The sequence below is a fragment of the Lepus europaeus genome, chromosome 6 (genome assembly GCF_033115175.1).
Source record: "Lepus europaeus isolate LE1 chromosome 6, mLepTim1.pri, whole genome shotgun sequence".
NCBI classification, from domain to species: Eukaryota; Metazoa; Chordata; class Mammalia; order Lagomorpha; family Leporidae; genus Lepus; species Lepus europaeus.
Window position 1 is genome coordinate 13,844,684 of NC_084832.1, and position 12,571 is coordinate 13,857,254.

Sequence of the window (12,571 nt, forward strand, 5' to 3'; positions counted from 1 at the left end):
AACTAGGCTGCTTACTCAACTATTTCAGAGCTATGAGGCAGTGAGTGGAAGTAAAGACAAAACAGCAAACTCTGCAACACCTTAAACAGTGTTGGGCTCAGAGGGTGCCTTCATAGTTACCTGAACATTTTCATAATTTAAAACTGATTATAAGGGATATTTCTATCACAAAGGAGCATTGTTTGAAAGTTCCCAAGAACATACATACTCAAATAATTGCCTACTAATTAAAGTGTAAATTGTTTCTGCATCAAAATTCCTATTTAAAAAATTCAGCTATTTAGGATAAAATTGATTTTTCTGCTGTTTCTGTTGTTGATGTGATTATAAGGCAGCATTGTCTCCTTGTTTGAGATTGTCCCTTGCCTTTAGTGGGTGCAGTAAATACTCGCGTGTTCCCTTCTATGCAGAGCTGACAGGGAGGCTGGGAGATGGACGTGTGGGCTGCAGACAGGCGGTGAATCCAGGACCCAACATTTGCTCTGTTATGTGACCCTGACCCTGTTTTCAACCCCTCTGTGCCTTGAGGACCTCGTTTGTAAAATGGGGAGTTCTCTGAGGCCAATTCTGCATTCCTATGAGTGCTGTGTCTGGGTTTTGTGCCTGAGACGTGTCGGTATGATCAACATTACTAAAGCAAGCAAGTGAGGACTTAGAAACTTCTGTGACTAGTGAGATTACGTTCTAAGTGTAAAAGATCATGACAAGTCTGTTTGAACATGAATTTGATCTAACCTATACATTAGTCATAATGAAAAAGAAATGGTGGTGGTGGTGGTGTTAGCTGTAGCAATTTTTCTATTATTCTCAGAATTAAGTTTTTAAAAACAATTTGTATGGCCCAGGTCTCTTTTTTGAAAAAGACAGCCCATTCAGCTTAGTTGTTCCTCTGTCCGTTAGTTTCCTGTGACCACCATAACAAAGTAGCGCAGACTGGATGGTGTGAAACAACAGAAACGTATTCTCGCACAGCTCTGGAGGCTGGAAGTCCAAAATCAAGGTGCTGGTGGCTCCGTGCTCTGGACTTTCTAGGGGGAACCTGCCCGTTGCCCTTCTTGTAGCTCCCGTGTCACTGGCAAGCATGTTCTCCAGCTCGTGGACAAGCCACTCAGACCCTGTCCCCATTGTCACGTGGCATCCTTCCTCACATGTCTGGGTCCTATGCCTCTTCTCCTGTTATATAACACAGTCTTGTTGAAATTAGGGCCCACCTTGCACCAGTATGACCCGATATTAACTAATTGCATCTATAAAGGGCCTTATTTCCAAATAACATCACATTCTGTGAAGTCCCAAGAAAAATGTGAATTTAGGGGAGACACCAACCAACCTGGTATACTCTGTAAATAAGGGTACTATGGCAGCAAACATGCAAGACTTCTTGTTGCTGCAGTCATGTCCGCTGCTGTGTACTTGCTGTGTGAGCCATCCCATGTCTGTGTGCCTGTTTTGTGCATCCTCTCCTGCTGTGCTCTGGGAAGAGACTCTCATCATACTACTGACGTGTATTCCCACATGCAAGTACATCACATGGCCCCTGCGTGTGTAGGTTGTCTCCCTGAGGGTGCAATCCGGGCAGGGGCACCGTGTGGTGGTGGCCATACACCTGCTGAGGACAGGCCCTCATGCGCTGAAGCGTAGAGCGGCTTCACTGCCAGCAGTTGTCTCTGATTTTTCTAACACCGTGACTTCTTGGTGAAAAAAGATTGTTTTGGCCGGTGCCGTGGCTTAACAGGCTAATCCTCCGCCTTGCAGTGCCGGCACACCGGGTTCTAGTTCTGGTTGGGGCGCCGGATTCTGTCCCGGTTGCCCCTCTTCCAGGCCAGCTCTCTGCTGTGGCCCAGGAGGGCAGTGGAGGATGGCCCAAGTGCTTGGGCCCTGCACCCCATGGGAGACCAGGAGAAGCACCTGGCTCCTGGCTTCAGATCAGCGCAATGCGCTGGCCGCAGTGGCCATTGGAGGGTGAGCCAATGGCAAAAAGGAAGACCTTTCTCTCTGTCTCTCTCTCTGTCACTATCCACTCTGCCTGTCCAAAAAAAAAAAAAAATCCCTTAAAAAAAAATTGTTTTTATTTTCTCTTTTATTTTAAGGTATAGATAGTGTTGAACTAGGACTTTTCTTTGGAATTATATGTTTGGAAAAGATATAGCTTCTTTTTTTTTTAATTAAATGAAGAAGATAACAGCACTTGAAATGTGAGCCTTTCTCTCAGAATCCAGGGGAAAGTACACCTTTTCCCCAAACGGTTCTGTTTTCACAGTTAGAAAAATGATACAGAAATTTGGTGCTTGTAGAGGAAAAATGCTCTTGTTATCTTTTACATTAATGTTTTTAAATTCATTATTTATTTATCTGAAAGTCAGAGTTGACAGAGAGATCTTGCATCCACTGGTTCACTCTCAAGATGGCTGCCACAGCCAGATCTGGGCCAGGCTGAAGCGAGGAGCGAGGAGCTTCTTCCAGGTCTCCCACGTCAGTGACAGGGACGCAAGCACTTGGGCCATCTGCCACTGCTTTCCCAGGCCATTAGCAGGGAGCTGGATTGGAAGTGGAACAGCAAGGACTTGAACCATCGCCCATATGGGATGCCGGCATTGCAGGTGGTGGCTTTACCACAATGCTGGCCCCTACATTACATTTTAATAATTCTAAATAGAAATAAGGCTGAAATTTGTCTCAATTCTAAATCGATTTCAAAACCTGAGTTTATGCAAGTGGTTCCACTTGTTGTCAATGGTAAGATCAGATATTAGAAACAGCGAATAGTTGCTGCCTTGAGATTTCATTGTAATTATGAGTCGCATAGATTTCTGTCTGTGAGCTTTGTGACACGCCATTGTAAACTGATTCTGAGCCCTGTCTTTTATTATAGGCAGCAATGTGTTATGTCCACGTAACAGCCTTGGTGGCAGAATATCTCACACGGAAAGGTGAGGAAAGATTCCTTTGTTTTGTGAACTGAATATAAAACTACAACACAACGGAGACAAGTGAGAGCCACCCTGGGAGATTTGGGGGTAGGGTTGATGTGTGTGTGAAGCATGTTTATCATTTTATTCGCTGATGGCACATTTGCTTCATTGGTAGGTGCAGCTGAAATGCCAGTATTAGAAAGAAAAGCAGACAGCACGCCGTTGCATAAGCTCCTCTTGATGGCTGTGTTCTGCAAAAACCCATAATGACCTTTTCAGATGAGCATCCCTGACCAACCACTTGTTCTCAAAAACAAACTGTTTATTCATCCAAATACGGTTGTAATGGGAGATTATCAGACATGTCTTCTGGAGTGCAGCCCTATGGGCTTTCTTGTCTGAGAAGGCAGCCTTGCTTCCCAGTGGAAGGAGAGGGGCCAGGAGTGATGCTTCATACATGCACGGTGCACTTGCTCCCAGGTTAGCAGCCATGCATTCTGGCACAGGTTCCTTTTGGTTAAACACCAGTTGCTTATTTCCATTTCAGAATCAGTGCCGCCCTAACTGATGGCATTTGTTTCTGCAATCCCATAATCCTTAGATTATTCACAGCAGCACCGGATCTGGGCTCGTGAGGAGCACACTTACAAAGTGAGAAGTATGTAAAGTCACAGATGCCGAAACCGTGAGATGGGTGTTTCTGGTTCGGCTGACTGTTTGGAATGGAATTTAAGGGAGCCTGGGTTTGTCGCACATCAGAACCTGAATGAGCAAGAAGTTCAAGAAGGGTTCTGTGTTCACTTAATAACAGTCCTGTTTCCCGCGGAGCCCTTTGATCAGGCAATCCATTTCCTCACGTTTAGAAGCTGACCTAGCACTCCATCGGGAGCCATCCCTCTTCTCCTGCCACTATAGCACCTGCCAGAGGAGAAGCCGGGCAGGTGAGCCCGAGGGTCGCCCAGCTGCTCTCTTCACATGCCATTCAGTGGAGTGGGGACTTTCTGGTTCAACTTTGCATGGAGAGACTTTGCTTTCCTTCTCCCCCTTCTTCATCTGTGTGGGCAATGAAAACACTTCGGTCACCATTTTTGTTACTGCATTGGAGCTGAGTTATCTTTAAAATGTATCCTGTGGCCTAAGCCAAGAGTGGTTGGCTTCTGCAGTTTTGTTTTCTGTGTGTTAACGTTTCTTCAAGCTACTTCCTTTAAACAGGATGAAAGCAGGGCTAACAAAGGAGAGTGGCAGAGGTGCTCAGTGACCCTTGAAAAGCTGGGAGCCTAATCAAATGTACAGCAAAAACAGTTCTGACTCTAGGATCTACTTTTTCAAGGCTTGATTTCAAAACACTCTGGTCCTCTTTTTCCAAAAGTATGGGAGGTCCCAGTTCAAGTTTTGACTTCTGTTTCGTTTTATTGTGCTCAGCCTTCCCAGGAGAGAGTAGCAGAACACTTCAGGTCCTTCTTCACTTTAGTATATTGCACAGCTGGCCTTGTCCAACTGAATTAAAACTCTTCCCCAGTGACTCCAAGATGCGCAGCTTGCTCAGGGAGTTTGTCATTATCCCAGGCCTCGGTCTACCTGCAGCCTTCTACATTGTCCCCTTGGAGGCCCCGGAAGTGCTGGGCTCCCTGTTGTGGTGGCCCCTGTGGCATCAGGAGAAAGGGCCCTCTCCTCACCCCCTTGGTGCAGGTGGCCTCAGCCCTGTGGTAGCTCCGAGCTGCACGTGGGCTTTGCTGTCTGCTCAGGCAGGAGAGCAGAGCTCTGACCGGAGCCTCAGCACAGCGTGAAGGAAGCAGAACTGTTTTTGAGTCATCTCTTTCTCTTTCATTGGCTTTGCCTTTATTTTTCTTGGTATTGGAGCGGGGGTTGTCTTACCAGATCACATTTTCCATCACTTCCTATCTTATTGATTTGAATACCTGCTTGTTTGTCTACACTGTATTCTGAATACACTTTAATAAAAGGGAGTTAAAAGTTTACAGAGGGATGAGAAGGAGAAGCAAGGGAGGGAAATGTGGGGTAAGTGTGAGGAAATGAATCAAGAGAAAGCACACAGTGACCCGCAGGCTCCCGTGTAAGTGCCAGCGTGACACGTAAGGGTTTTGTTCAACACTGGAGAAACCTCAAGATCCCGTTGTGTGTGGCTCAGTGTCTCTGACTCAGCCTCTGCTCTCTCAAATTCCAGGCATGTTCAGACAGGGATGCACAGCCTTCAGAGTCATTACCCCAAACATCGACGAGGAGGCCTCCATGATGGAAGATGTGGGCATGCAAGACGTCCATTTCAACGAGGTGAGTGGCTTTCGAGTCCAGCCATGCACTGCATGGCGGTATTTTGCTCAATGCCTGACCTCAAATGCAGTGGTGGTTCCACAAGATCCCATCACGTGCTGACTCTGAATCCATCTTAGTTCGCGTAAGAACACTCTCTGATGTTTATACAACATTGCAGCCATCCCCCGATGCATTTCCCAGAACAGGTGCCCATCATTAAGCGATACGTGGGCTGTGCTTGGCTAGAAGACTGCCGATGCCCTGCCAGTTCTCTGCCAGGGCCTCAGCCCAGGGCTCTTCTCCCGCAGCTGCTGCTGCACACTGAACTCTAAGGTGAGTCTCCAGACAACCGAGTGGCCAAAGCTCCTGCACTAACCGCTTTCTAGCAACACCTCGGGGTCTGTAGGGTCTGTCCATGGTGAAGTGAGGCTGAACTCTTGAGCACTTCTGGTTAAAGGCCCTTCATATTGATCATAAAGGTTCTCATTGTTTTTAGCATTAATTTCCCTGTTCATGAGTGTTATTGCTGCTTCAATCTGACTTTTAAATTGGTGTCCCCAGTACTCCTCAGAGCCACAACTCAGAGCTGCGGTAGGCCAGAGCTGAACCCCGTTAGGACCCTCAGTCCTGACTCTGCTTGCGAGCAGTAGCCCACAAGGTCCCAGGAACTAGGACCACCTTCTCCCACCCCACAGAGATCAGAAAGGTTGGCGTTAGGTCATTTACCAAATGAGCTAGTCTTGCAGGGATAACAAGGGAGTTTTAAGTAAAGGTAGGAATTTGGTAAAGGCCAGTTCTTTGCTTGCATTCACCATGTTGCCATCCTGTATCTGCCAGCAGGCGTCTTCATGTGTACCTGCCTCCCCTCAGCCCAGGGCAGACTGAAACAGCCAAGGGAGAGCTTTTTAATCCTTTTAAAGCCCATCTTTTAAGGAAAAATGCAGTTGTCTAATCATAGGTACAACTTTAGGAATATAGTGGTTCTTCCCCTATGCCCACCCTCCCCCCCCCCACCCCTGTCCCACCTCCTACTCCCTCTCCCATCCCATTCTTCATTAAGATTCATTTTTAATTAAATATATACAGAAGACCAACTCTATATTAAGTAAAGATTTCAAGTTTGCACTCACATACACATACAACGTATAAAGTACTGTTTAAGAACAAGTTTTGCAGTTAATTCTCATAGTTCAACTCATTAAGGACAGAGGTCCTACCTGGGGAGTAAGTGCACAGTGACTTCTGTTGTTAATTTAACAATTGTCACTCTTATTTATGACATCAGTGGTCACCCGAGGCTCTTGCCATGAGCTGTCAAGGCTATGGAAGCCTTTTATGATCACAAACTCTGTCAATATTCAGAAAAAGCCATATGCAAAGTGGAAGTTCTCTCCTCACTTCAGAGAAAAGTACATCCTTCTTTGATGGCCCCTTCTTTCCACTGGGGTTTCACTCACAGAAATCTTTCATGTTGGGTATTTTTTGCCTTTTTTGTCTTGGCTTTCCATGCCTGAAATGCTTTATGAGCTTTTCAGCCACAGCTGAATGCCTTAAGGGCAGATTCTGAGGTCAGAGTGTTACTTAAAGTGATTGTCATTCTATGAGTCTGCCGTGTGGACTGCTTCCCATGTTGGACATTCCCTCCTTTTTAATTCTATTATTATTACCAGACACTTGATGCTATTTATATGATCTCTTTAACACTTAATTCTATCTATATGTTCACTTTAACACTTAATATAATCACTTCAACAATTAAGATGGCATTCTTACCACCAAGCTTATTGGCATGTGGAGTTCCATGACAAGTTTTTAAACTATACCCTTGGAAGTAAGTCCATAGGAATGTATGTAGAACTATACAGCTTTACAGTTACAAACTTCCTCCTCCCTCTCTTATTCCCCCTCTGAATTTTTACTGAGAGATATTTTCATTTGACTTTATATATGTGTGATTGACTGTGTTAAGTAAAGAGTTCAACATATAGTATGAAGAAGAGAAAAATAAGTAAATAAAAACCTGTTCCTCTGCAGTCAAGACAGGGCTGTTCAAGTCATTGCTTCTCAAAGTGTCAATTTCACTTCTACAGCTTTTGTTTTAGGTACACTAGTTCTCACAGATCAGGGAGAACGTATAGCATTTGTCTCTTTGAGACTGGCTTATTTCACTAAGTATGAAGTTTTCCAGATTGATCCATTTTGTTGCAAATGACTGGACTTCATTTTTTTTTTTCTTACTGTCGTGTAGTATTCCTAGTGTGCATATCCCATAATTTCTTTATCCAGTCTTCGGTCGATGGGCATTTAGGTTGATTCTGTGTCTTAGCTATTGTGAACTGAGCTGCAGTAAACATGGAGGTGCAGACAGCTCCTCTGTTTACGCACTTCATTTCCCTTGGGTAAGTTCTGAGGAGTGGGCTGGCTGGGTCCATATTCAGATTTTTGAGAGATTTTACTTTTGTTTGGACTCACAGGACTGTGGTGTAGCACAAAGTTCATATCACAGCTTTAGCCATTTTCATGCCAGTGAGGAGGGCCCCCACCCAGACGTCCTCCGTGCTGTGACCCAGTCCATCAATCAGTTCCCAATGCGTGGTTCTAGAAGCCTTTCAGGAAGCCTTCAGGGCCTTTATTTCCCATCTGAACGTGTGAGAATGGGTTTTCTTTGGTACGTCAACCCAGACATCATATCAAACAGACTGACCGCAGCCCACAAGAGAACCCAGGTTTCTCCTAACAAAGTCAGACATTAAAAATAGTTGCAAAAATCTAAAATGATGATATTCTTTTCTCCCCTATCCTGCCCATTTTTTGAAATTTTTTTTCATGAAAAACATTATTTTTGATAACATGTAATAGATTTATTTTAATTATAAGGAATTTTTTTTTCTTTTTCAGTTTCCATTTCTAACATTGTAAATATTGAGAGAGACCAACCATATAAACAGAAATTCTCAGTAATCTCTAAGATATGTAAAGTGGTTTTGTACTCCAAAAGTTTGAGCTGCTGTTATAAATTGTCTAGTCTCAAATGGCCTTCAGCACTACAAACTAAGCGTGAGAAAAGAGAGTAATATATTGAGTTTAACTTTTAAGTAGTTAAATATTAAAGTAAGTTTAAGCACGTTAGATAAAGTTTTCTAAGTATTCTGATGGGGAAAGCAGGTTGGTTATTCCGTGCCATTAACAGCTCTGCTCTATCTCCACCATGAGATCACTGTACAGGTGACAATTTTTTTATACTTTTCACCTGTCACTGAGGGAAGAAAGCCCACAAACACTTGACTTTGAACTTCCCTCTTCAAGGTGAATGTTGAGTGCGGTTTTCCCTGAGGGGAGGCTCGATTGTAGAGTCTCTCTGCAGAAAACCAGGCTTGCATCCCTAGGCCAAGTCAGACCTCCTGAGCACTGCATTTTGTTTGGAAAGCTACGATGCCAAGAGCAATTAAAGATTTAAAAGTAAACCGTTTCCAGTAACCTACCCCACTGGGATGATAAAGTGATCTCGAGTTTGCCCCTCTGATTAGGTAATAGTCTGAGGTAGTCAGCAGAGCCCAGTGAATCAGCCTGCGAAATCAGGTGCACGCGTTGTCAGGTGGACATGTGAACGGCACCCCCTCCGAACAGTCGCTCAGGACCGCCTTATCAGCTGGTTCCGGAGCAGGGCCTTGCCACCCTGGCCTTGAAGCAGGAAGTCGGTAAATCTTTAACAGGGTCCGTGGTCCATGATGATCTGTAGGCTGTGACACGGAGCACTAGGCTTGTGCAGTCCTGAGTGCGCCCTGCACATCAAGGAGGAGACGACCAGGGAGTGGAGAGAAGACGTGTGTTGAAAGACAGGCGACTGATTGCCACATGGGTCCCTGCATTGCCTACCAGGATGTTTCAAGAAATAGGGAAAGATGACAGCCTCTGCCAGAGGGGAAGGAGTTGTCTGTGGGGCAGACACATTGCCTTTCTAATCTGCATCATTAAATAAATTAAATGCCCTAGTTGCGGTCTTAATCTGATTGGTTTAAAGGAAAGCTACCTAAAAATACACGGTTCTCTTAGTAGCAGGTCTCAGCTGAGTTTTTATTGGTGTCACTTCCACCTTCACTGAGAACAGACTCCTTCCAGCTGCTTTTGATTTAGGTCAAGAGAAACATCCAGTTCCTAATCACAGTTTTGTTTCATAAGCCTGAGCCTGTGCAGATGGAAGAATTCTGAGTTCCCTGTGGTATTGCCATGCGGTTTTGAGATGTTTATGCAGGGTCCTGGAAGGATGTACGTGGGAAAGTGAAGGGAGCCTGATAAAGGGGCTGTTTTAAAATGCCCAGAGAGGGTTTAGGGAAACCAGCACAGAATGTTGCAGTACCCCCGGCAGGGCGAGGGCTGGCCACCTGCCAGGACCTTTGGGCTTTGGTAGAGGATTCCTCTGCCCACTTCATACCCCCACCCCAGTCTCCTGTTGGAGTCTGCCGTTGTCCAAACAGCCAGCAGCCGGAGGATCGGGAGTCCACCCTGCAGGCCAGCCATACTGATGTGCTGGCTTCCAGGACAGGGCCAAAAGGAAATCAGAGGGGAAGGGAAAGCACATCCATCCTCGTTATCCACCCATTTCCAAGATTCCATTGTAACCTCCACATCAGTACGTACCCCTGCTGCTATTGCGGTCATTCGAGGATACCCACAGAGCGGCCAAAACTTTGAGCACACCTGTTCCCAGCTGAGGTCGAGCAAGATAACACTCTCCCCTCTTGTCTCAGCTCTCGCACTGTGAGCATGTGTCTTGCTCGGTCTGCTTCGTGCCGTGCTTTCACATTTGCATACGTTTGATGTGACTTCACTCTGGCCTCAAGTATAGCAGAGGTCCTGGGGTGCTGTCTGCAGTACCCAAGCACAGGAACGCTGTGTTCCCTAATCTTCATTCAGCCATGACTTCTAGAAGGGTTGGTCATGAATTTAATGTTAATCAATCAACTGTGTATTGATTGGTCAACAGAAAGTTTACGAGCAGAGGCTCATGGGGACGTTGTCCTGTATTTACTCTGGGAAGTGGAAGAGTGTGCACTAATCTGGTGTTCATGGTGACTTAACAGAACCTCAGATAATGAGAGCTGACCCCACCCCACACACTGACTGGTATTTTACAGAGCAGTGAGTCCTGCTGTTACATAGTCACCACTGGGCATAATAGACACTGCATGAACTTCACCAGATAAGCCTCTGCCTTCTATGAGCCAAACTATTTCTATTCATAAGATGTTTATATCCACGGAACATCTCAGGAGATAGAGATATCAACAGACCGTATCCCATGATTGCTGTTGATATCTTGTCCAAACCTGGGACTGTAACCCATCCACTTTTCCTCGGTGGGTGTGCTCTTGGAACCATGAGACTTGCATAGCGCACCTGCACTGTTAGAAGGGCTCTCCAGAGCAGCAGTGGCAGTGAGCAGGGAAGCGGCCGATGGAATGTGGAGCTGCTCGACCCTTTGCCGATACCAGAACACATCACCCTTGTCCTGGGCTTCCTCAGCAGTGAACTAGCTGCTGCAAATCGGGGGTGAGCAAGAGAGGGTGCCTGCCATGGCTACACTGGACTGCTGCTGCTGCTGCTTCCTTCCCGCCGGAGAGAAACACCCGGCTGTCCTTAACACGCTGACTCGGAAGTTGTCTGAGTGTTTTTGGCCTGGAAATTTCTGTATTGACATACGTTGATTCATTCCGTAAACTAGCTGTGTACCATGTGCTGGCTCAGAGATGTGTAGGTGAAACTTGCCAGAGAGAGTTTCACTGTGTGTTGTCGCTCTCAAACTTCAGGGTGCTTAGTCATTACTTGGATGCCTGGTGATAATTAGATTCTCTTTGTTGCCCTCTCCCCAGATTCACTTGGGGGGAAGGAGGTTGGTGTTGGGGCCCAGGAAGGCAATTATTCTGGTGTAAGTGGTCCCCACCTCTGTCTTGAGAAGGGAGGATCTGGTAGAAATGTGAGTTATGTTGTAATACACCATTGCCTAAGCTAGCTCACAGGCTTACAGTGGTTTCCAAATGGTAGAAAATAAAGAGACGGCACTTAGCTTCTTAGGTAAAGTTAATTAAATTGAATTAATGAGTCCTAAAATGGAGCAAAGACATCTCAACAAGAAGTTATTAAATGATCGTGTAAACACAGACCCATACAGGCATTTTTGTGCGCACACACACACACACACACCCATCAGTGTGCTATTCCGTGGACAGGCTGTCATTGCTCTCAGTAGCATCACTGTAGCACACTGAACAATGGGACTGGCTAATTGCACTTTTAAAAGCTTTCTCAGTGGCATTGAGATGTATTTAAGTCTAGTCTAGTATCATAGAAAGTCTGTTTCCAGGATACAGAGTTCATTGAGGGTTTATTTTTTTCCCCCTCAACCATTTATTACAGTTCTTTTTATATGCCAGCAGTTTAGTTAAAAAGATCTGGGTATTTAAAAACTCCAGACAAAGCCGTCACTCATTCTGTGTGATTGCCTTTCAACACCATCACTGCCTGCTCACTGTCTGGAGCTGCTCTGACTTTGAGTTGCAGCAGCGGATGAGAATTCGAAGTCAACGAAGAGATCTCTGCTGAGAATCCTACGCACGTGCGCTCCAGTGTTTAGTTACTGCCTCGATTTCCCTGACTTTGTGATTTTGTGCTGACATATGGTTTCTCACATTTGATGGTCTGTGGGTACTGTTTTCGTATCTGTTAAAAGAATGAGATCAGCTGTAAATGTCCAGCTTTAGATTTGACATTAGCTTAAGTAATTCACCTTACCAAATTTTGATGTTGATGTTCAGTAATTCACATTTTACTTTTATGAGCAAAGGAATTATCTTTTTTCATTGTTATTTATCTTTTTAAGATCGATTTATCTGAAAGGCAGAATTACGGGGGGGGGGGGGGGAGGCAGGAACGGAGAGAGAGAAGGAGAGAGGGAGAGGGAGAGGGAGAGAGTGCTCTTCCATCTGCTGGTTCACTCTCCAAATGGCTACAATGGCCGGGGGCTGGGCCAGGCTGAAGCCAGGAGTCTGAGACTCCATCCAGGTCTCCCACATGGGTAGAGGGGCCTAAGCACTTGGGCTGTCTTGTGCTCATTTCCCAGGTGCATTAGCAGGGACCTGGATCAGTAGCAGAGCAGCTGGGACTTGAACTAGCTCTGATATGGAATGCTGGCATCTTAGGTGGTGGCAATACCAGACCCATCTTTCATAATAATAGCCATTTTTAATGTGTTTCTAGGTAAATTCTATACTAACTCAAATTTTATATGATGTTATCATTTCTTTATAATAAATTTTACTGATTAATAAGCTATAAATCATGAATGCCACCTGAATCAGAAAACAAAGTAGTGTTCAGCAGAGTGTAAA

At 45.3% G+C, this 12,571-nt stretch overlaps 1 protein-coding gene across 7 annotated transcripts in view; it reads left to right on the forward strand.

Moving 5' to 3' along the window:
- Positions 1-12,571, forward strand: part of DOCK9 (dedicator of cytokinesis 9) — a 325,663-nt gene that overhangs the window by 288,174 nt on the left and 24,918 nt on the right. For all 7 annotated transcript variants that reach the window (XM_062193991.1, XM_062193993.1, XM_062193997.1 and 4 more), the window contains exons 44-45: positions 2,873-2,930; positions 5,098-5,204. In XM_062193991.1, coding sequence (XP_062049975.1) covers positions 2,873-2,930; positions 5,098-5,204 — 165 coding nt within the window. The remainder of the gene's footprint in view (positions 1-2,872; positions 2,931-5,097; positions 5,205-12,571) is intronic.